The 23713-nt window shown below is 60.1% G+C and overlaps 1 protein-coding gene across 6 annotated transcripts in view; it reads left to right on the plus strand.

Annotated features, from left to right (window-relative positions):
* The window catches only part of LRP1 (LDL receptor related protein 1), a 108247-nt gene that overhangs the window by 70474 nt on the left and 14060 nt on the right, over nt 1–23713 (plus strand). For 2 of the 6 annotated variants that reach the window (XR_007779572.1, XM_050983784.1), the window contains exons 42-71: nt 1336–1525; nt 2916–3120; nt 3656–3848; nt 5500–5625; nt 5712–5840; nt 6671–6790; nt 7344–7457; nt 7824–7979; nt 8226–8360; nt 8841–8957; nt 9126–9254; nt 9329–9451; nt 10117–10257; nt 10337–10524; nt 10990–11173; nt 11356–11441; nt 11698–11817; nt 12349–12536; nt 13785–13990; nt 14655–14843; nt 15231–15379; nt 15773–15866; nt 16167–16283; nt 16367–16486; nt 16911–17033; nt 17762–17887; nt 19360–19476; nt 22439–22545; nt 22664–22796; nt 23578–23697. Coding sequence is in view for 5 of the 6 variants with exons in the window: in XM_050983784.1 (XP_050839741.1) it covers nt 1336–1525; nt 2916–3120; nt 3656–3848; nt 5500–5625; nt 5712–5840; nt 6671–6790; nt 7344–7457; nt 7824–7979; nt 8226–8360; nt 8841–8957; nt 9126–9254; nt 9329–9451; nt 10117–10257; nt 10337–10524; nt 10990–11173; nt 11356–11441; nt 11698–11817; nt 12349–12536; nt 13785–13990; nt 14655–14843; nt 15231–15379; nt 15773–15866; nt 16167–16283; nt 16367–16486; nt 16911–17033; nt 17762–17887; nt 19360–19476; nt 22439–22545; nt 22664–22796; nt 23578–23697 (4245 nt within the window). In the remaining variant the exon portion in view is untranslated. Of the gene's footprint in view, nt 1–1335; nt 1526–2915; nt 3121–3655; nt 3849–5499; nt 5626–5711; nt 5841–6670; nt 6791–7343; nt 7458–7823; nt 7980–8222; nt 8361–8840; nt 8958–9125; nt 9255–9328; nt 9452–10116; nt 10258–10336; nt 10525–10989; nt 11174–11355; nt 11442–11697; nt 11818–12348; nt 12537–13784; nt 13991–14654; nt 14844–15230; nt 15380–15772; nt 15867–16166; nt 16284–16366; nt 16487–16910; nt 17034–17761; nt 17888–19359; nt 19477–22438; nt 22546–22663; nt 22797–23577; nt 23698–23713 lie in introns of all 6 variants that reach the window. The other 4 variants (XM_050983787.1, XM_050983785.1, XM_050983786.1 and 1 more) reach the window with 4 other exon arrangements.

Here is a 23713-nt window from a genome sequence, read left to right on the forward strand (position 1 = left end):
GACCTGTCTCTCTCTCCCCCACCTCCTCCTGCACTCCCTCTGTTCCTCCCCGAGGGGTTTTGGTGGATTTGGAGGGGCAGCAGGTACAGGCTGAGCTCTGTGAGGTTTCTGAGGAGCCTCTGGAAGTGGACACAGGCACTGGGAGCAGCCTGCAGAGTTTATTCTGGCACAGAGAGTGTGTCACGAGGCTTGGGCTCTAGAAAGAGGCACTGCAGCAAAGCTGAGATCAGCTTTGAGCTCACACTCACCTCCCGAGGCAGCGCCCTGAGCCCTGACCTTGGAGTGCCCAGCCCTGGCCTCACCTTGCACTTGGTTGGGTTTATTGGCACCTGCAGCAGCTTCAGAGAACCTGAGCCAGGGCCTTGGACGTGCTGCTAATGAGGGAATTCACAGTGGTGCCATGGTGCTTTATCCCTGAGAGGGGAGAGCAGGCCCAGCTCTCATTAAACCCTTTGCAGAGCATTAATGAGGGGCAGAGGATGAGTGCAGGGTTCGAGTTCCCAGCTGGGAAGGGCTCCCTGGTCCCCACCAGGCTTTGCCTTGTCACTCTGTGCCCCAGGGGCTCAGCTGTCCCCTGGCAGAGGGAATCCCTCCCCTTCCCAGTATTGCTGCTGTGGGCCCAGAGCAAGGTTGGGCTGGGGTGGAGTTTGAGGATGAAATTCAAGTCCTTGGTGCATTGGAGGGGTGCATGCCTCAGCCTTCCTGCAAGGGAGGGTCATTCCAACAGAGCTCAACCCATGAGACTCTGGAGTCTCAGGGGTCTCTGCTCCCCCCTGAGCACAGCCCCCAACCCTGCTGAGCCCCCACCTGTCAGCCAAAGCCTCTGAGGGAACTTGGACTGAAATTAAAAGGAAAAACTTCAATATCCAATATCAGGGTCAGCTCTGGCCATGCAGGTGAGCCAGGGGGCTCAGGAGGAAGGAGGAAGGCTGACTTGGGGAAGACAAGCCATGTCCTTGAGCTCTGTAGCTTAAAGGGTCTTTCAGCACAACCCTGGTAGCTGATGGTTATTCTTTCTCCCTGCTGGATTGTTCATAGCCAGAAGGCAAGGAATCATATTTTCTCAGGTCTGGCTTTCAAACTAAAAGTGTGTGGGAAAGGGTTTATTTTTCCATTAGAATTTTCTAGGTTTCAGTAAGATCTCCCTGTTTTGAATTGCAGTGTGACTTTACTTTTGTCACAACAGGAAACCTAGAAGGACTGACATTTTCATATCTCCAAATTTCTAAACTTTAAATCTCATTTCTCTTTGAACATAAAAGTTAAATATCTTTTTTTAGTTGTCCCATTGTACAGCAGGCTCAGGGCTGGCTGTGACCTTTGCTGTCCCCACAGATGTGGGCTCGGTGGAGGGGCTGGCCTACCACCGTGGCTGGGACACACTTTACTGGACCAGCTACACCACCTCCACCATCACCCGGCACACCGTGGACCAGAGCAGGCTCGGGGCCTTCGAGAGGGAGACTGTGATCACCATGTCAGGGGACGACCACCCCCGAGCCTTCGTGCTGGACGAGTGCCAGAAGTGAGTGGCCATCCAGGATCCAGACAGCCCCTCCAGGGATCCTCATGGTCCCAGTGGATGTAGCAGGGAGGAAGCTCTGGATCCCAGCACAGAGAGGACTTGACCCCCAGGGAGGAAAGACCCTGTAGCCTCCTCCCCAAGCAGCTCCAGACCCCCTGTCCCATCCCCATCCATGGGCTGCCACATTTCCCAGCTGGCTGCAGCAGCCTCATTCACCCCCTTCCCACTTGTTTTATGTGGGAATGATGTCCCATGCGTGCCCCAGTCACTGGAGCCCCACAGCCATGGAGGGATGGGCTGAGCCAGCCTGGATGTGGCTGAGCCATGGAGGGATGGGGCTGAGCCATGGAGGAATGGGGCTGAGCCATGGAGGGATGGGGCTGAGCCATGGAGGGATGGGGCTGAGCCATGGAGGAATGGGGCTGAGCCATGGAGGGATGTGCTGATCCATGGAGGGATGTGCCTGAGCCATGGAGGGATGTGGCTGAGCCATGGAGGGATGGGGCTGAGCCAGCCTGGATGGGGCTGAGCTGGGACTCCAAAGTCCTTGTGTGTCCCTCCCAGACCCCCTGTCCCATCCCCATTCATGGGCTGCCACATTTCCCAGCTGGCTGCAACAGCCTCATTCACCCCCTTCCCACTCATTTTATGTGGGAATGATGTCCCATGCATCCCCCAGTCCCTGGAAGCCCCCAGCCATGGAGGGATGGGGCTGATCCATGGAGGGATGTGGCTGAGCCATGGAGGGATGGGCTGAGCCATGGAGGGATGGGCTGAGCCAGCCTGGATGTGGCTGAGCCATGGAGGAATGGGGCTGAGCCATGGAGGGATGGGCTGATCCATGGAGGGATGTGCCTGAGCCATGGAGGGATGGGCTGAGCCAGCCTGGATGTGGCTGAGCCATGGAGGGATGTGGCTGAGCCATGGAGGGATGGGCTGAGCCGTGGAGGGATGTGGCTGAGCCATGGAGGGATGGGCTGAGCCGTGGAGGGATGGGCTGATCCATGGAGGGATGGGGCTGAGCCAGGCTGGATGTGGCTGAGCTAGGCTGGACGGGGCTGAGCCAGCCTGGATGTGGCTGAGCCATGGAGGGATGGGCTGAGCCGTGGAGGGATGGGCTGAGCCAGCCTGGATGGGGCTGAGCCATGGAGGAATGGGGCTGAGCCAGCCTGGATGGGGCTGAGCCAGCCTGGATGGGGCTGAGCCATGGAGGAATGGGGCTGAGCCAGCCTGGAGGGATATGGCTGAGCCAGCCTGGATGTGGCTGAGCCAGCCTGGATGTGGCTGAGCCATGGAGGAATGGGGCTGAGCCGTGGAGGGATGGGGCTGAGCCAGCCTGGATGTGGCTGAGCTGCGGCTCCAAAGGCCTTGTGTGTCCCTCCCTTCCCAGCCTGATGTTCTGGACCAACTGGAACGAGCAGCACCCCAGCATCATGCGGGCCACCCTCTCCGGTGCCAACGTCCTCATCATCATCGACCAGGACATACGGACGCCCAACGGGCTGGCCATTGACCACAAGGCTGAGAAGATTTACTTCTCTGATGCCACCCTGGACAAGATTGAGCGCTGTGAATACGACGGCTCCCATCGCCACGTGAGTCTGAGGCAGGGAGATGGGGAGGAGGGTGTCCAAACTGGGGCTGGAGTGTGGTCTGAGGGAAGCAGAGCTGTTCCTGGGGCTGGGGAGGTCGCTCTGTGTTTGGGGAGCTGTGGGGCTGCACCCCACAGTGGGTTCCTCCTGCTCCCAGTTGGGCTGTGTCCCTCAGAAGTGAGGACTGGGCTTCAGGCTGCATCAGAGGAGGTTCAGGTAGGACATGAGAAGGAATTTCTAAACATTGGAAGGGGCTGCCCAGGTTGGTGGTGGAGTCAGCATCCCTGGAGGTGTCCAAGGAACTGCTGGACATGGCACTGAGGGCTCTGGAGGGGGTTAGTCACAGCTTGGACTTGATCTTGGCAGATCTTTTCCAACCTCAGGTATTCTGTGGAGTGTCCAAGGTCAGTTTGGATGGAGCTTGGAGCAGCCCTGGAAGGTGTACCCACCCGTGGCAGGGAGGTGGGAACCAGATGAGTTTTAAGAGATGAGTTTGCCCTTTCCAGCCCAACTCATGCCACGATTGTGTGCCTGGCAGGTGATCCTGAAGTCAGAGCCCGTGCACCCCTTCGGCCTGGCCGTGTACGGGGATTACATCTTCTGGACAGACTGGGTGCGCCGGGCCGTGCAGCGTGCCAACAAATACGTGGGCACCGACATGAAGCTGCTGCGAGTGGACATCCCCCAGCAGCCCATGGGCATCATCGCCGTGGCCAACGACACCGACAGCTGTGAGGACCCTCTGGTGTCACTGCAGAGTCCCTGCCCTCTGCCCCTCAGCCTGGCAGCGGGTTTAGGGAAGGGGAATCCATCCTACTGTCCTTCCTGGCACTTCAGGAACCCATCCCTCTGTCCTTCATTGGCTCTTTGGGAAGCCATCCCACCATCCTTCATGGCTTTTGGGAATCCATCCCTCTATCCTTCCTCGCTCTTCAGGAATCCATCCCTCTGTCCTTCATTGGCTCTTTGGGAACCCATCCCACCATCCTTCATGGCACTTCAGGAACCCATCCCACTGTCCTTCATTGGCCTTTGGGAAGCCATCCCACCATCCCTCATGGCTCTTTGGGAACCCATCCCTCTGTCCTTCATTGGCTCTTTGGAAATCCGTCCTTCCTGGCACTTCAGGAACCCATCCCACTGTCCTTCATTGGCTCTTTGGGAAGCCATCCCACTGTCCATCATGGTCCTTTGGGAACCCATCCCACCGTCCTTCCTGGCTTTTTGGGAATCCATCCCCCTGTCCTTCATTGGCTCTTTGTGAACCCATCCCACCATCCTTCACAGTCCTTGGGGAACCCATCCCACCATCCTTCCTGGATTTTTGGGAATCTATCCCGCCATCCTTCATGTTCCTTTGGGAGTCATCCCACTGTCCATCATGGTCCTTTGGGAACCCATGTCCCCATCCTTCATTGGCTCTTCAGTAATCCATCCCACTGTCCTTCCTGGTCTTTTGGGAATCCATCCCACCATCCTTCATGATCTTTTGGGAATCCATCCCTCTGTCCTTCGTTGGCTCTGTGGGAATCCATCCCGCCATCCTTCACAGTCCTTTGGGAACCCATTCCACCATCCTTCATGGTCCTTTGGGAACCCATTCCACCATCCTTCATGGTCCTTTGGGAGTCATCCCACTGTCCATCATGGTCCTTTGGGAACCCATGTCCCCATCCTTCATTGGCTCTTCAGTAATCCATCCCACTGTCCTTCCTGGTCTTTTGGGAATCCATCCCTCTGTTTTTCATTGGTTCTTTAGAATCCATCCCACTGTCCTTCCTGGTTTTTTGAGAACCCATCCCACCATCCTTCATGATCTTTTGGGAATCCATCCCTCTGTCCTTCGTTGGCTCTGTGGGAATCCATCCCGCCATCCTTCACAGTCCTTTGGGAACCCATTCCACCATCCTTCATGGTCCTTTGGGAGTCATCCCACCGTCCTTCCTGGCTCTTCAGGAATCCATCCCACTGTCCTCCACAGTCCTTTGGGAGCCCATCTCACCATCCTTCCTGGCCTTTTGGGAATCCATCCCTCTGTCCTTCCTTGGTTCTTTGGGAATCCATCCCACTGTCCATCATGGACCTTTGGGAATCCATCCCCCCGTTGTTCCTAGCCCTTCGGGAATCATCCCACTGTCCTTCCCAGCTTGTTGTTGCCCCCTTGTGACTCTCACACCAGAGTTGTCCATCCCCAAACCCAGTGCAGGCTGAAGTCAGAGAGGATTTGCCCCATCCTTGCTCTTCCTTGTAACATCTGGGGACACCTCCAGCCCCCTACACCCTCCATAGCCCCATGGGAAGACTTGAGGAGGGATCCCTACTTTTTGTCCCACAGGGGCTGCTGGGTCCATCCCTGGTGTGACCACTGTCCCTCTGTCCTAGGTGAGCTGTCCCCGTGCCGGGTGAACAACGGCGGCTGCCAGGACCTGTGCCTGCTCACCCCCAAGGGCCACGTCAACTGCTCCTGCCGCGGGGAGCGGGTCCTGCAGGAGGATTTCACCTGCAAAGGTGAGGGGGGTGGCAGGGGCTGAGGAAAGGAAGGGGGGAGGCTGATCTCAGCCTGGCAGAGCTGACATTTCCCCTGCTCTGTCCAGCTGTGAATTCCACCTGCAACGTGCACGAGGAGTTTGAGTGCGGGAACGGCGAATGCATCGACTTCAGCCGCACCTGCGACGGCGTCGTGCACTGCAAGGACAAGTCGGACGAGAAGCAGTCCTACTGCAGTAAGGTTCCTCCTCTTGCTGCCTTGCTCACCCACACACGCACCCTGGCACCCCCAGACACCCTGCCCAAGCTGCCAGCTCCACTCAGAGAGTCACAGAACGGTTTGGGTTGGAAGGGAACAAAATCAGGGGCTTCCCCTTCGAGGTAACAAACACACGAGGCAGGTACCTCCACACAGCCTTGCAAGGTCTGTCCCTTGTTAATTAGTCTTAGAACCTTTTCCAATTTGCCATTAAATCTTAAAGAGGATGGAGGCAAAAACTGAAAAGGATGGAAGGCAGGATTCACAGCACTCCAGGAAATCAATCCTTTTTCTTATGTTCAAGGTCATGGAAACATGGAAGAGTTTGGGTTGGGAGGGACCTTAGAGCTCATCTCATTTCACCCCCTGCCATGGGCAGGGACACCTTCCACTAGCCCAGCCACATCTAACCTGCTCCAAGCCACATCCAGCCTGGCATTGGACATTGCCAGGGTTGCTCAGCAAAGGGCACCAGGACTCCAGAGTGTCCTTCCACCCCTCAGGTGCTCACAGTCTCTCCTGCCCTCCCAGAGCTGCACCCTTTACTGTTTCCAGAAAGGTTTCCAGACCTTTCCCAGTGTTCGGGATGTGCTGGAGATCAGGAACCCTGGAGCTTGAGCCCGTGGGGTCTGCAGCACCCTCAAACACCAGCCTTCACCCCTCTGCACGAGGGAGTGGCTTCCCTGCTCCTGCTCTATCGTTTCTTCCCCTTCTGGAAGCTCCCCAAGGTTCTAAGACCCTCAGGGCTGCTTGCCGTCCTTCTCCTCACCTTCTCCTCTTCCTCTCCCTCCTCTTCCTCCCCGGCAGGCAGCCGCAAGTGCAAGAAGGGCTACCGGCACTGCATGAACGGGCGCTGCGTCGCCAGTCGCTACTGGTGCGACGGCGTGGACAACTGCGGGGACAACTCGGACGAGGTGCCCTGCAACAGTGAGTGCCTGCCTGGCCCCCTGCCCGGGCTCTGTCAGCTGCTTGGGACAGGGACAGCAGCTTCAGGAGGGAGTTACCATCAGCTTGACAGGAGAAGAGCACAGCCAGGGCTTAAGGGAGAGTCAAGGTCAAGCTTGTGCTGCTTTGTAAAGCTTACGGTGACAGCTGAGAGGAAAAACTCCTGGGTATGGGCATGCAGCACCCGCAGCTTCCCAGGGAGAGTGGTTTGACAGCCAGGAGGGGCACAGGGTGCAGTGTCACTGCTCCTCATGGCTCCCAGGCATTCCCTTAGGAGGCTGCAGGATGGGTCTGCTCAGTTCCAGACTGACAGGGGCAGTCAGGAGCTCCTCAGAGTCCTGTCCAGGTCTGGGTGTGCCAGGGAGAGGGGCTCAGGCTGCCAGGCAGTGAGCCAGGAGGGGGATTGGGTCTGGGAGCACTCTGAGCATCCCAGAGCTGCGTGGGCAGTGGGGAGGTGTGGGTGCCGTGGGGCGGGTGTGCTGTGGGGTCCCCCCACCCTTTCCTCATTGTCTGTGGGGGTTTCTCCCCCCGGTAGAAACCAGCTGTGCCGCCACCGAGTTCCGCTGCCGGGACGGGACCTGCATCGGCAACTCCAGCCGCTGCAACCAGTTCATCGACTGCGAGGATGCATCTGATGAAATGAACTGCAGTGAGTGCCCCGCTGCTGCCCCTGGCCCCTCCTCAGCTCTGGGGATGCTCCTGCTGTCCGTGCTGGCAGCAGGGACCTGGGCCTTTGGGGTTTGGGCTAGGTCGGGGAGGGAGGAGGGTCCTGCTCCTGTGTTGGGATGAGGCAGCTCCAGCCCACCCCTTCAGCCTCTCTGTGCCATGCTCAGCACCCTGATACCCACTGGATCCCTGCAGTTCTGGGCATGTGTGGGGCACATCTGGGGCTGTGTGGGGTGTGATGGGATCTGGTAGTGGGGCAGGGTCCAGTGCCACGTGGTGGAGCCAGACCAGGGGGCTTCTGCCGTGGTTCCTGCTGTGTCACCGGAGCTCCTGCTGTGATTCCTCTCAGCTGCCACCGACTGCAGCAGCTACTTCAAGCTGGGGGTGAAGGGCACCACGTTCCAGAAGTGTGAGCACACGTCCCTGTGCTACGCACCCAGCTGGGTGTGCGACGGCGCCAACGACTGCGGCGATTACTCGGACGAGCGCAACTGCCCCGGTGAGAGCAGCAGGGCAGAGGGGGCTCTGGGGGCAGGGATGCCCCTTTGGGGTCTGCTTGGGCTGGGGAGGCTTTGTTTGCCCACTGGGACTGTTGTTCTCTGCCCGTGTGGCTCCTGCATAGGTGGTGCTGCAGGGAGCTGGGATGTGGGACCTCAGGGGGATTTTGGGGAAGAATCTTTCAGGTCTGGGCTGGGAGGAGGCAGGACGTGGCCGTGCTGTCATCCTCACTGATGTTTCCATCACAAAGTAGGTGGCAGGAAGCCCAAATGTCCATCCAACTACTTTGCCTGCCCGAGTGGGAGGTGCATCCCCATGACCTGGACCTGTGACAAGGAGGAGGACTGCGAGAACGGCGAAGATGAGACCCAGTGCAGTGAGCGGCAGGGTGGGGACACTCAGGATTTGGGCTGGGGCACGGGGTGGTGCTGGAGGGTGGGCAGGACCCTCTTCTCTCCCTTACATCCATTTGCCAAGGACAGACCCCAGATTCTTCCCCTTCTGTGGTTTTACTCCACGCTCTTGGGCTTTTAGCTGTGACCAGTGTAAATGTCCTCGTGTGCTGGTTTGCTCAGCACACGCACAAGTGTCCGTGGCCCTTTTGAACAGGACCAGTTATGGCTCCCTTCAGCTGCATTTCTAGTTCTAACCTCCTGGAGCAAGCCCCAGACAGTGCTTAGGAGCTGGGGATCTTCCTCAGGTCCACACCAGTGAGTCCCACTCCATCCCTGTGGGACCACAAGCAGCACCCCCAACCACCTCCTGGGCTCCTGAAGCCTGGCTGGCCCAGCCTGGCCATGCTCTGCTGGTGTTTCCTCTCCTTATCACCTCTCTCTGACCTCCATCTCCTCCTCTTCTCCTCCCCCAGACAAGTTCTGCTACCCCGTGCAGTTTGAGTGCAACAACCACCGCTGCATCTCCAAGCTCTGGGTGTGTGATGGGGCTGACGACTGTGGGGATGGCTCTGACGAGGACAGTCGCTGCCGTGAGTCTGCCCCAGCCCTTCTCCCCCATCTCCATCCCTGCCTGCTCCATCACCACCTTCCTGCATCCACCTTCCTGCCTCTGCCCATCCCTTCTCCTGCCCGTGTTCTCACTGCTCTCCTGAGCTCAGTGGGGTGACGGGGCTCCATCCTGCTCCTCCTTTCCCCAGGGCTGACCACCTGCAGCTCAGGATCCTTCCAGTGCCCGGGCACCTACGTGTGTGTGCCGGAGCGCTGGCTCTGTGACGGGGACAAGGACTGCGCCGACGGGGCCGACGAGACCCTCGCTGCTGGCTGCTGTGAGTGCCCGAGGCTGGGGGCTGGGGGAGGCTGGGGGCTGGCAGGGGCTGATGGTGGTGGTGCCCCTTTGCAGTGTACAACAACACCTGTGACGAGAGGGAGTTCATGTGTGGGAACCGGCAGTGCATCCCCAAGCACTTCGTCTGCGACCACGACAACGACTGTGGTGATGGCTCCGACGAGTCCCCGGAATGTGGTGGGTGTCTGTGGGACCCAGGGTGGGAACTGACCCTGCTGGGTCCTCGTGGGCTTTGGGACAGTACCCTGGGAGGGTCTTCATCCTCCTGGAGGGGTTTGGTGTGAGTGTGGTGAGAGGGAATGCAGAGAAGCAGCAGAAGGGGGTTGTTAGTGGAGAGCAGTGCCCTAGACCTTGACACAGTGACCCAAACCCCCACCACAGAGAGATCCAAACCCTCACCACAGAGAGATCCAAACCCCCACCGAGGGAGACCCAAACCCCCACCACAGAGAGATCCAAACCCTCACCACAGAGAGATCCAAACCTCCCAGAGAGAGATCCAAACCCCCACCGAGGGAGACCCAAACCCCCACCACAGAGAGATCCAAACCCACACCGAGGGAGATCCAAATCCACCGAGAGATCCAAACCCCCACAGACCCCCAGAGGGATCCAGACCCACACAGAGATCCAGACCCCCAAAGAGATCCAAACCCACAGAGGGATCCATGTCCGTGCAGGACAGCCCTGTCCCAGGCCAGCTGCTCTGTGTTGTCCCCGTCACTCCCAGCAGCTCGGGAAGGTTTGGCTCCATGGTGCCTCTCTCTCTCTGAGTGTCCCCATGGTGCCTCTGGAAGGCTCAGGAGGGTGGGATGCTGGCTGAGCCCCTCACCCTCCCCCAGAATATCCCACCTGTGGCCCCCACGAGTTCCGCTGTCAGAACGGCCGCTGCCTCAGCAACCGGCAGTGGGAATGCGACGGGGAGTTCGACTGCCACGACCACTCGGATGAGGCACCCAAGAACCCACGCTGCAGCAGCCCAGGTACCTGCTGGGGTCATGGTGGGGTCCTGGGGGGGATAGCAGAGCCCCCCTGCTGATCACTGCCACCTCCTCTCTGCAGAAAACAAGTGCAACGACTCCTTCTTCCTCTGCAAGAACGGGAATTGCATCTCCGAGGCGCTGCTCTGCGACAACAACAACGACTGCGCCGACGGCTCTGACGAGCTCAACTGCTTCATCAACGAGTGCCTCAACAAGAAACTGAGTGGCTGCTCCCAGGAGTGTGAGGACCTCAAGATTGGGTACAAGGTAGGGGGCCATGATGTGGAGAGGCTGGCTGCAGAGATTGTGGAATTACAGAATGCCCTGAGTTGGAAGGGACACACAAAGTTCAATTCCTGCCCCTGCACAGGAGACCTCAGCAATCTCACTCTGTGCCTGAGAGTTGTCCAAATGCTCCTGGAGCTCTGGCAGCCTTGGGGCTGTGCCAGCCAGCAGTGCCTGACCACTCTCTGGGGGAAGAACCTTTTCCTGATATTCAGCCTCAACCTCCCCTGGCACAGCTCCTGCTGTTCCCTCTCCTCCTCCTCCTCCTCCACGGGTTGTGTCTGTCCTGTGCCAGCTGGGCCAGGGACGTGACACGGGCGCTTCAGGCACTGTTTGTGCATCTCAGCTGTCCTTGCTGAGTCTGCATGTCCCATGGTGACACTTGTCACCTCCCAGCACCTGCCACCTCCCTTGGAGGTGTCTGACAGCTCCGGGTTGCTCCTGCAGTGCAGATGCCGTCCCGGCTTCCGGCTGAAGGATGACGGGAAGACGTGCATCGACATCGACGAGTGCTCCACCACCTACCCCTGCAGCCAGAAGTGCATCAACACCCTGGGCAGCTTCAAGTGCCTCTGCACCGAGGGCTACAAGCTCAGACCTGACAACCCCACCAGCTGCAAGGCTGTCACAGGTGAGAGCCAGGTGTGGGCGCGGAGCTCAGGATGTTCCTGGTGACCATGGGATGCTCCTGGTGCTGGAGTTGGAGGGTGAAGTGGCTGCCTCCAGCTCATGAGGGAGTGGTGGCAGGTCTGCAGGGTTCTGCCCACATCCCAGCAGTGCTCCCCTGCCACTTTTCCCTCTTCCCCTGTGCAGATGAAGAGCCTTTCCTCATCTTTGCCAACCGCTACTATCTGAGGAAGCTCAACCTGGACGGCTCCAACTACACTCTGCTCAAGCAGGTGCGGGGTGAGCTGGGAGCAGGAGCCCCTGCTGTGTGGAGGGGATTTGGGGATGGAGCAGGCCCTGAAGGACACGGGAGCTGCCAGCTGAGGAGTTTGGGCTCTTGGCTTCCCAGGGGAACGGTAGATCCATCTAAATGTCAGGAGGTCACTGCGAGTGAGGAGCAGGCAGGGAGGCTGTGGGCTTTGTAAATCCCCCAGAGCCCATGCCAGCCACTGAGGCTGCTGCAAACCCTTCTCCCTCCCTGCTCTCCAGGGGCTGAACAATGCTGTGGCTCTGGATTTCGACTACCGGGAGCAGATGATCTACTGGACAGATGTCACCACGCAGGGCAGCATGATCCGCCGCATGCACATCAACGGCAGCAACGTCCAGGTGGGGACGTGGGGCACCCCCTGGGGCACCCCTGGGCCTCACCCACCTCCTGCCCCGCTGTGGGGTCATCACTGGGCTTTGGGAGTCAGCCCCAGTTGCTGTGGGACGGTTTGCAGCCCCACCCCAAGCAGGGGTGGGCTCCACCTTACCCTGAAATGTGGGACAAGGAAGGTTGGGGGAAGAGTCAGGGAGTTGTGGAATGATTTAGGGCGGAAGGGATCTTAAAGTTCATCCAGTTTCACTCCCCTGACGTGGGCAGGGACACCTTCCACTGTCCTAGTTTGCTCCAAGCCCCATCCAACCTGGCTTTGGACACTTCCAGGGATCTGGGGCAGCCACAGCTTCTCTGGACAACCTCTGCCAGGGCCTCCCCACCCTCACAGGAAGGAATTTCTTCCCATTATCCCATCTAAACCTAAGAAGGGAGTGATGAAGAAGATCTGGGCTGGGGAGGGGGGACGCTGTCACCCCTAAGCCATCAAGGTTAGGTTCTCTCTGCTCATCCCTGTCACCTCTGCCTCCTCCTGGCAGGTCCTTCACCGCACAGGGCTCAGCAATCCTGACGGGCTGGCCGTGGACTGGGTGGGAGGAAACCTCTACTGGTGTGACAAGGGCCGGGACACCATCGAGGTGTCGAAGCTCAACGGCGCCTACCGCACCGTGCTGGTCAACTCGGGGCTGCGCGAGCCCCGCGCGCTCGTGGTGGACGTGCAGAACGGGTGAGAGCCTGGGGGAACGGACCTGCTGCTCTGCTCTGCTCTGGGAAGGGGGCTGTGGTCATCTTGCTGCAGTCCCAGAGGTTGGGAGATGGGATGAAGCCTTCCCTCTTGGCCTCTGATCACTGGGATGCTTTTCCCTACCCTTTGCCTGTTTATCACAGAGTCATGGGGTGGTTTGGGATGGAAGGGATTTTAAAGACTGTCTTGTTCCACCCTACTGTTGTGGGCAGTCACCTTCCACTCTCCCAGGTTGCCCCATGCCCTGGGGTTTGGGGAAAGGGGCTGTGGTCATCTTGCTGTAGTCCAAGAGGCTGGGAGATGGGATGAAGCCTTCCCTCTTGGCCTCTGGGACACCTGGATGGTTATGCCTACCCTGTGCCCATGTACTGCCATTTATCAGAGTTATGGGGGGAGTTTGGGATGGAAGGGACCTTGCAGACCATCCTGTTCCACCTTCTGCTATCCCGAGTTGCTCCATGCCCTGTGATCATCTTGCTGTAGTCCAAGAGGTTGGGAGAGGGGATGAAGCCTTCCCTCTTGGCCTCTGGGACACCTGGATGGTTATGCCTACCTGTGCCCATGTACTGCCATTTATCAGAATCTTGGGGGGAGTTTGGGATAGAAAGGACCTTGCAGACCATCCTGTTCCACCTTCCACTCTCCCAGGTTGCTCCATGCCCTGTGGTTTGGGGAAAGGGGCTGTGGTCATCTTGCCGTAGTCCAAGAGGCTGGGAGAGGGGATGAAGCCTTCCCTCTTGGCCTCTGATCACTGGGATGCTTTTCCTTATCCTGTGCCTGTGTACCTCCATTTATCAGAGTTATGGGGTGGTTTGGGATAGAAAGGAGCTTGCAGACCATCCTGTTCCACCTTCCACTCTCCCAGGTTGCTCCATACCCTGTGGTCATCTTGCTGTAGTCGCAGAGGTTGGGAGATGGGATGAAGCCTTCCCTCTTGGCCTCTGAGACACCGGGATGCTTTTCCCTACCCTGTGCCTGTTTATCACAGAGTCATGGGGTGGTTTGGGATGGAAGGGACTTCAAAGGCCATCTTGTTCCACCCCATTGCTGGGGGCAGTCACCTTCCACTCTCCCAGGCTGCCCCGTGCTCCATCCAACCTTGGACACTTCCAGGAATGGGGCAGCCACAGCTTCTCTGGGCATCCTGTGCCAGAGCCTCACAACCCTCACAGGGAGGAATTTTTGTGGTTTCCAACTCAGCATCTCCCTGCTCCTGTGTTTCACCCCCAGCTACCTCTACTGGACGGACTGGGGTGACCACTCTCTGATCGGGAAGATCGGCATGGACGGCACCAACCGCAGCGTCATCGTGGACACCAAGATCACCTGGCCCAACGGCCTCACCCTGGACTACATCAACAGCAGGATCTACTGGGCCGATGCCCGCGAGGACTACATCGAGTTTGCCAGCCTGGATGGCTCCAACAGGCACACAGGTGAGAGCTCCACGGGTGCCAGCACACCCAGGCTCTGGGTCAGGTGTTGGAGCCAGAACTGTTGGGGACAGTCCCCAGCTCTGGTCACTCCTCTGTGTCCATGGTGCTTCCTTGTGGGAGGGGAACAAGACTCAGCCCCTCTCTGAGTGCCCCCTCCCCTTGCTCAGCACACCTTGTGGGGGGGTCTAGGCTTTGGGTCAGCTCTTGGAATGGGAGCCAGTGCTCTTGGGGACAGTCCCCAGCTCTGGTCACTCCTTTGTGTCCAGGCTGCTTCTCTGTGGGAGGGGAACGTGGCACAGCCCCTCTCTGAGTGCTGCTCCCGTCACAGTGCTGAGCTCCGTGGGTGCCAGCACACCTCGAGGCGGTCCAGGCTCTGGGTCATGTGTTGGAGCCAGCGCTGTTGGGGACAGTCCCCAGCTCTGGTCACTCCTCTGTGTCCATGGTGCTTCCTTGTGGGAGGGGAACAAGACTCAGCCCCTCTCTGAGTGCCACTCCCCTTGCTCAGCACACCTTGGGGGGGGTCCAGGCTTTGGGTCAGCTCTTGGAATGGGAGCCAGCGTTGTTGGGGACAGTCCCCAGCTCTGGCCACCCCTCTGTGTCCATGGTGCTTCTCTGTGGGAGGGAAACAAGACTCAGCCCCTCTGAGTGCCCACTCCCCTCTCAGTGCTGAGCCAGGACATCCCGCACATCTTCGCGCTCACCCTCTTCGAGGATTTCATCTACTGGACCGACTGGGAGACCAAATCCATCAACCGGGCCCACAAGACAACAGGAGCCAACAAGACCCTGCTGATCAGCACCTTGCACAGGCCCATGGACATCCACATCTACCACCCCTACCGCCAGCCTGACGGTGAGCAGCGTGGGAAATGGGTTTCTAGAGAGTTCTCCCAGCCTGACCAAAGGCTCGCACTGTGTGTGCATCTGTATGCAAACCTTGAGATAAGAAATGCTGACTTGGAAATGCCATGGAATAGGACAGATATTGTTGAGGGAAAGAAATGAAACTAGAAACAAGTTGCAGATAAGACTGGATACTTTGGAGAAATAGAAGAACAAATTCATTTCCCACAGAGCACGGCTTGGGGGTGCTGGGGAACCACCCCAAGGAAGGGATGTGGGGGGATGCCAGGTCGGGCAGGGGGAACAGGAGCTGGGTGACAAGGGTCTTGCAGCTCCCATGCCACCCAGAGTGTCCCCAGCTTGGTGTGACTTGCTGTTGTCACCCTGCTGTCCCCAGTTCCCAACCATCCCTGCAAGACCAACAACGGCGGCTGCAGCAACCTCTGCCTGCTCTCCCCAGGTGGGGGGCACAAGTGTGCCTGTCCCACCAACTTCTACCTGGGCAGTGATGGCAAAACCTGTGTGTCCAACTGCACTGCCAGCCAGGTAAGCCCCTACCTGCCTGTCCCTGCCTGTCCCTGCCTGTCCCTGCCTGCCTGGATATTCCCCATGCCTGTGTCACTCCTGCCATGATCTCCCTGGGGGTGATGAGGTGTCACACAGTCTTCTGTGGGTGCAGGCAGCACCTCCCTCCTGTGGCACTTCATGCCTGGGGGTGTCCAGGAGAGCCAGAGAACCTCCAGCTCTGGAATGTTCTTCTGCCCCTCTCCTCAAACCCCAGGGCCTGGGTGGGGTTAAGGCTTTGCTCTGGGTCAGGATTTGGGAGTACCTGGAGGGGACAGCACAGGATCAGTGCCCTTTGCTGAGCTCACTGGTGGTGAAATCTGGGGTTCCCCCCTCCCCATCCTGAACGACCCCACGAGCTTCTCTCTCCTTCAGTTTGTCTGCAAGAACGACAAGTGCATCCCTTTCTGGTGGAAATGCGACACCGAGGACGACTGCGGGGACCGGTCGGACGAGCCGGAGGATTGCCGTGAGTGCTGGGGGTGACACAGCCACCCCCGTGTCCCAGCACCCTGTGGCTGGTGGGACAGCCCTGTGGAGGGGAGGGTCAGCCCAATGACAGAGTTCAGGGGGCAGTGGGACACATCTGTCCCTGTGTCAGGATTGTCCCATGGAGCAGGGCCCGAGCCCAGAGTTGGATGCTGGGTCCCCGCAGAGGACACCAGAGGGTGTCCAGAGGACACCAGAGGGGTGGAGCAGGGGTTTGAGGTTGAGGTGTGCCCTAAAAGTGTTCCACAGAGCAAACCTGTGGCCCTGTGTTACCCCACAGCTGAGTTCAAGTGCAGGCCAGGGCAGTTCCAGTGCTCCACAGGGATCTGCACCAACCCCGCCTTCATCTGCGACGGCGACAACGACTGCCAGGACAACTCGGACGAGGCCAACTGTGGTAGGTTCCCTGTGTCTCCCTGTCACCCCCCACAGCGTGGAGCTGCAGCCTGTCACCCCCTGACCGTGTCACCTCTTCCCCAGACATCCACGTCTGCCTGCCCAGCCAGTTCAAGTGCACCAACACCAACCGCTGCATCCCCGGCATCTTCCGCTGCAACGGGCAGGACAACTGCGGGGACGGCGAGGACGAGAAGGACTGTCGTGAGTGGGGGGCTCGAGGGGTCAGCTGGGAGCTAGGGTGGGTCAGACTGAGGGGTTCAGGTCTGTGTCTTGGGGTGTTTGGCTCTCTGGGTTGTGCCAGGGATTTCTCCATACCCCTGGTCTCTGCAGACCCTCTGTCCCCGCTGCTGTTTCCTAGTGGGAATGAAATCCTTAAGTCCCTTGATGTGGATTTGGGCTGAGCCTGTTGCCCAGCTGAGGGATCTGGTGGCCTCTGCCCTGTCCCCCCATAGCTTGGAGCCTTCTGGAGCCATTTTATGGCTCTGCTCCATCTCCACTGAGCACACCGGCCCCTTGTGATCCCTGGAGCACCCACACACCTCTCAACCTCACGGCTGGTTTTTGGGGAAAGGAGTCCCCTGCCTGCCCTGCTGCCCTTCCTGACACCCCCTTGTCCCTCCTGCAGCTGAGGTGACCTGTGCCCCCAACCAGTTCCAGTGTGCCATCACCAAGCGCTGCATCCCCCGGGTCTGGGTCTGTGACCGTGACAACGACTGCGTGGACGGCTCGGATGAACCTGCTAACTGCAGTAAGGCACCTGCCTGGGGAGGGGCTTCTGCCCGCTGTCAAATGCCCACCCCGGGCACCTCTGGATGCTGGCGGGGTGGCAGGTCCCTGCTCAGTCCCTTTGTGGTCCCTGCTGTGTCTGTGCTCAGTCTCTGCCCAGTTCTACCTCGGTCCCTCAGTCACTGCTCAGTCCGTGCCTGGTTCTACCTCACTCCTTCCTCAGTTCCTGCTCAGTTCTACCCCAGTCCCTCCTCAATCCCTGCTCAGTCCCTGATCAGTTCTACCTCAGTCCCTGCTCAGATCCAGCCCAGTTCTACCCCAGTCTCTCCTCAGTCTCTCCTCAGTCTCTCCTCAGTCTCTCCTCAGTCCCATCTCAGTCCCATCTCAGTCCCTGCTCAGGTCCAGCCCAGTTCCACCCCAGTCTCTCCTCAGTCCCTGCTCAGTTCCTGCCCATTTCTACCCCAGTCCCATCTCAGTCCCTGCTCAGTCCCTGCTCAGTCCCTGCTCAGTCCCTGCTCAGTTTCTGCTCAGTCCCACCTCTGTCCCACCTCAGTCCCACCTCAGTCCCACCCCAGTCCCTGCTCAGTCCCTGTGGGCAGTGGCTGATGCTGTTGCTGGCTCTGTCCTGCTGGGATCCTCCTCTCCCTGGCTTCTCCCTGGAATGAAGGGGGATCTCACCCATCTCCAGGCTGTTCATGAGCCCTGCAGAGAGCAGCACAAGCCTGACCAGTGTCACTTTGTCCCCTGCAGCCCAAATGACCTGTGGCGTGGACGAGTTCCGCTGCAAGGACTCGGGCCGGTGCATCCCGGCACGCTGGAAGTGTGACGGGGAGGACGACTGTGGGGATGGATCTGATGAGCCCAAGGAGGAATGCGGTGAGCAGGGGCCCTGGGGACAAGCCACTGGCATCTTGTGTCCCTGTTCCCCAAGGGACAGGCTGGCCTGGCACTGCCTGGCTCCTCTGGGGTGTCCCAGGAGCTCCGGCTGCTCCTTTTCTGAGTGGCGTGGGCAGGGCTGGGTCAGAGGGAGGTGCAGGGCAGTGCTGACCCCTGTCCCTGTCCCTGTCCTGTCCCTCCCCATGCTCAGGGCAGTGCTGACACCTGTCCTTGTCCCTGTCCTGTCCCTCCCCATGCTCAGGGCAGTGCTGACACCTGTCCCTGTCCCTGTCCCTGTCCTGTCCCTCCCCATGCTCAAGGCAGTGCTGACACCTGTCCTTGTCCCTGTTCCTGTCCTGTCCCTCCCCATGTTCAGGGCAGTGCTGACCCCTGTCCTGGTCCCTGTCCCTGTCCTGTCCCTCCCCATGTTCAGGGCAGTGCTGACCCCTGTCCCTGTCTCATCCTCCTGTCATACAGGGCAGTGCTGACCTCTGTCCTTGTCCCATTCCTGCCCTCATTTGGAGCAGTGCTGATCCCATCCCTGTCCCATACCTCCCATTGTGCAGGGCAGTGCTGACCCCTGTCACTGTCCCTGTCCTGTCCCATTGTGCAGGGCAGTGCTGACACCTGTCCCTGTCCCTGTCCTGTCCCTCCCCATGCTCAGGGCAGTGCTGACACCTGTCCCTGTCCCTGTCCCTGTCCTGTCCCTCCCCATGCTCAGGGCAGTGCTGACACCTGTCCCTGTCCCTGTCCTGTCCCTCCCCATGCTCAGGGCAGTGCTGACCCCTGTCCTGGTCCTTGTCCCTGTCCTGTCCCTCCCCATGTTCAGGGCAGTGCTGACACATGTCCCTGTCACTGTCCCTGTCCTGTCCCATTGTGCAGGGCAGTGCTGATCCGTGTCACTGCCCCTGTCTCTGTCACATCCATGCTTTCCTTTGGGGCAACACTGACCTGTCATTCCCCCCCAGCAGCTCTGACCTGTCCCTGTCCCCACTGTCCCCCCAGATGAGCGCACCTGTGAGCCGTACCAGTTCTCTGACCTGTCCCTGTCCCTTTCCCTGTCCCTGTCCCGGCTGTCCCACTGGCAGCCCTGACCTGTCCCTGTCCCTGCTGTCCCCCCAGCAGCCCTGACCTGTCCCTGTCCCCCCAGACGAGCGCACCTGTGAGCCGTACCAGTTCTCTGACCTGTCCCTGTCCTGTCCCTGTCCCTGCTGTCCCCCCAGCAGCTCTGACCTGTCCCTGTCCCCGCTGTCCCCCCAGACGAGCGCACCTGTGAGCCGTACCAGTTCTCTGACCTGTCCCTGTCCCTCTCCCTGTCCCTGCTGTCCCCCCAGCAGGTCTGACCTGTCCCTGTCCCTGCTGTCCCCCCAGACGAGCACACCTGTGAGCCGTACCAGTTCTCTGACCTGTCCCTGTCCTGTCCCTGTCCCTGCTGTCCCCCCAGCAGCCCTGACCTGTCCCTGTCCCCCCAGACGAGCGCACCTGTGAGCCGTACCAGTTCCGCTGCAAGAACAACCGCTGCGTGCCAGGCCGCTGGCAGTGCGACTACGACAACGACTGCGGGGACAACTCTGACGAGGAGAGCTGCAGTACGTGCCACCCCCCATTCCCTGCTGTCCCCAGGGTGGAGCACTGCACAGGGGAGAGGTTTGGGCCCCCCAGCCCCTCTTTTGCTGTCAGGTTGGTGGCCAGGAGAGCCACTGTGTCCCCCAGCCAGGACAGGCTGTTCCTGTCCCTGTGCCATCCAATGCCCTCCTTTGGGGCAGTGCTGTCCCTGTCCCTGTGCCATCCATGCCCTTCTTTGGGGCAGTGCTGACCCTGTGCCATCCATGCCCTCCTTTGGGACAGTGCTGACCCTGTCCCTGTGCCATCCATGCCCTCCTTTGTGGCAGTGCTGTCCCTGTGCCATCCATGCCCTCCTTTGTGGCAGTGCTGTCCTGTGCATCCCCCTTTGGGGTGCGCCTGTCCTGTGCCATCCATGCCCTCCTTTGGGGCAGTGATGTCCCTGTCCCTGTGCCATCCATGCCCTCCTTTGGGGCAGTGCTGTCCCTGTGCCATCCATGCCCTCCTTTGGGGCAGTGCTGTCCCTGTCCCTGTGCCATCCATGCCCTCCTTTGGGGCAGTGCTGACCCTGTCCCTGTGCCATCCATGCCCTCCTTTGGGGCAGTGCTGTCCCTGTGCCATCCATACCCTCCTTTGTGGCAGCACTGTCCCTGTCCCTGTGCCATCCATGCCCTCCTTTGGGGCAGCACTTTCCCTGTCCCTGTGCCATCCATGCCCTCCTTTGGGGCAGTGCTGTCCCTGTCCCTGTGCCATCCATACCCTCCTTTGGGGCAGTGCTGTCCCTGTCCCTGTGCCATCCATGCCCTCCTTGGGGCAGTTGCTGTCCCTGTGCCATCCATACCCTCCTTTGGGGCAGTGCTGTCCCTGTCCCTGTGCCATCCATGCCCTCCTTTGTGGCAGCACTGTCCCTGTCCCTGTGCCATCCATGCCCTCCTTTGGGGCAGCACTGTCCCTGTCCCTGTGCCATCCATGCCCTCCTTTGGGGCAGTGCTGTCCCTGTCCCTGTGCCATCCATGCCCTCCTTTGGGGCAGCACTTTCCCTGTCCCTGTGCCATCCATGCCCTCCTTTGGGGCAGTGCTGTCCCTGTCCCTGTGCCATCCATGCCCTCCTCTGGGGCAGCACTGTCCCTGTCCCTGACTCCAGGGCTCTGGAGAGCCTGGCCCTGCAAAGGAGGGGGGCTGTGCCAAAGAGACACCCCAAAGGTGACAAGTGGCACTGAAGGGGTGACCCAACACACTCCCCACAGGAGCATGGGGGCCCAGCAGAGTCACCCGAGGGCACCTTGTCCTACTTTGCCACCAAGTGTCACCCCCTGTGTCACCCCCTGCCTGTCACGGTGGTGGGGACACACAGAGCTGTCAGGATGGACCTGGGTCACACCCTCAGGCCTGGCCCAGTGCGTGGGGAGGTGGCTGATCCCAGAGCTGGGCAGACAGTTCAGTGCTGCCCCTTGGTGAGCTCCTGCTCGTGTGCCAGCACCTGCCCTGTCCTCATGGGCAAGGCCACCCCCAGGGCTCCATTGTGGCTCTGTCCCTCCATGGGGGTTCAGGGTGCCCGTGGGATGGCACCAGGGTCTGCTGCCAGATCCTGCCCCACCCCACAGCACCCAGGGACATTCAGGCTGCCCATGGGATGGCACCAGGGTCTGCTGCCAGATCCTCTCCTACCCTGCAGGACCCTGAGGGTTCCAGGCTGCCCATGGGATGGCACCAGGGTCTGCTGCCAGACCCTCTCCCACCCCATAGCACCCAGGGGGGGTCCTGCTGCCCATGGGATGACACCAGGGTCTGCTGCCAGATCCTGCCCCACCCTGCAGCATCCAGAGGGTTCCAGGCTGCCCATGGGATGGCACCAGGGTCTGCTGCCAGATCTTGTCCCACCCCACAGCACTCAGGGGGGGTCCAGCTGTCTGTGGGATGGCACCAGGGTCTGCTGCCAGATCCTCTCCCACCCTGCAGCATCCAGAGGGTTCCAGGCTGCCCGTGGGATGGCACCAGGGTCTGCTGCCAGACCCTCTCCCCCCTGCAGTGCCCACTGGGTCCCTCTGTCTTCCCGAAGCTCTTCAGGGTGCAGCTTTTGTTTTCTTTTCTGTTGATTTCCCGTCGTGTTTTTGAGTTTGTGCCATTTCACTTCATCTTATGTTTTTCTCCATTTTCACACTGTCGTTATGGGGCGCTCAGAGGTAGGTTCCTGCCAAAATCTTTTAATTCCATGTTACACTCTCTCTATGAAGACAAGAATTTCTAGGTGAGGGCAGAAGGGTCGGGACTGGACAGTCCAGGTGGATTCACTGAGGAACAGCACCAGCATCTCCCTCTGTGGAACCCCAGCTGGGGAGGGTCTGACCCTGCTGCTCTGCAGGGCCCGTGCATGGCTTGGACTTGGCTCCAAACCCCATCCCCACCGTGCTCTCCCTGCTCCCCCTGGACACCCCCTGTTCCCCTCTTCCCCCACAGTTCTGTGCCATGAGTGGGGGGTCCCTGTGCCCCAAAACCCCAGGGCTATAGGGAGGGGAAGGGTCCCAAGAGCCATCCCAGCTGGGCAGCTGTGCCATGTGCCATCCTCCTGGATTTGGCACTGGCTGTGCCCCTGAGCTGTGAGCTGTCCCCATGCCCTGTGAGAGGGGACAGGGATGAGGCTGTGCCAGGGCACTGCTGCAGCTCCCCCTGCCCAGGGGGCAGCTGGGGTGGGCAGCAGTGGTGCTGGTGCTGCCCTGTGAGAGTGGGTGACCTGTCCCCTGGGGGACAGCCAGGCTTTGTGGCCACAGTGTCCCCCAAAACCCCCACAGGGAGAGGTGTGGGAAGGGGCTTGGAGGTGGTGCCAGCTGTGCCCCTCTGCCAGCTCCCACAGCTCTGCCTGTGCTCCCTGTCCCCAGTGCCACCGGCTGTGTGTCCGTGTCACCCTGAGCCCCCCAGCTGCTGGCCAGGGCCACCCCCTGCCCTCAGGCTGTCCCCACACTCAGGGCACACTCTGTGTTCTGTCCCCAGCACCCAGGCCCTGCTCTGAGAGCGAGTTCTCGTGTGCCAACGGCCGCTGCATCGCGGGCAGGTGGAAATGTGACGGCGACCACGACTGCGCCGACGGCTCCGACGAGGTACGAGCAGGACGGGGACACATCCCCCGCTCTGCCCCCGCCCTGGGGCTCACAGCCTGGCTGTGGCAACAGGACAGGGGCCTGCCATGGCCACCGTGTCCCTGCCTGTCCCCTGCAGAAAGACTGCACCCCCCGCTGCGAGTTTGACCAGTTCAAGTGCAAGAACGGGCACTGCATCCCCATGCGCTGGCGCTGCGACGCCGACGCCGACTGCATGGATGGCAGCGACGAGGAGAACTGTGGCACGGGGGGTAATGGCACAGCTGGGTGTCCCCTGGGGCTGCTTGTGTCCCCCCCCTCCCTGCCCTGGTGTCATTGTGTCCCCTGCTGTGGGTGGGAGTGCTCTCCTCTGTGTGTGTGTGTGTCACACTCTGGAGCATGCATAGACATGCAAAGCCCCCAGCCCTGGAGACCCCCTGTGCCTGCTGGAAATTGGAATTGCAGCCCCAGCGTGGGGTTTTGGCAGCAGGGCAGCACGAGCTGACGTGTCCCCCCTTGCACTCCCGTGTCCCCCCTTGCACTCCCGTGTCCCCCCTTGCACTCCTGTGTCCCCTCTTGCATTCCCATGTCCCCCCTTGCACTGACACATCCCCCCCTTGCACTGACACATCCCCCGCTTGCACTGTCACGTCCCCCCTTGCACTGCTATGTCCCCCCCTTGCACTGACACGTCCCCTCCTGCACTGACACGTCCCCTCTTGCACTGCCATGTCCCCCCCTTGCACTGACACGTCCCCTCTTGCACTGACACGTCCCCCCTTGCACTGCTGTGTCCCCCCTTGCACTGTCACGTCCCCTCTTGCACTCCCATGTCCCCTCCTGCACTGACACATCCCCCCTTGCACTGCGTTGTCCCCCTTGCACTGCCATGTCCCCCCCTTGCACTGACACGTCCCCTCCTGCACTGACACGTTCCCCCTTGCACTGACACGTCCCCTCTTGCACTCCCATGTCCCCCTTGCACTGCGTTGTCCCCCCTTGCACTGCCATGTCCCCTCCTGCACTGACACGTCCCCTCCTGCCCTGTCACAGTCCGCACGTGTCCCCTGGACGAGTTCCAGTGCAACAACACCCTGTGCAAGCCCCTGGCCTGGAAGTGTGACGGGGAGGACGATTGTGGGGACAACTCGGACGAGAATCCCGAGGAGTGCTGTGAGTGACACTGCCT

The sequence above is a fragment of the Serinus canaria genome, chromosome 25, assembly GCF_022539315.1.
Source record: "Serinus canaria isolate serCan28SL12 chromosome 25, serCan2020, whole genome shotgun sequence".
Taxonomy (NCBI): Eukaryota; Metazoa; Chordata; class Aves; order Passeriformes; family Fringillidae; genus Serinus; species Serinus canaria.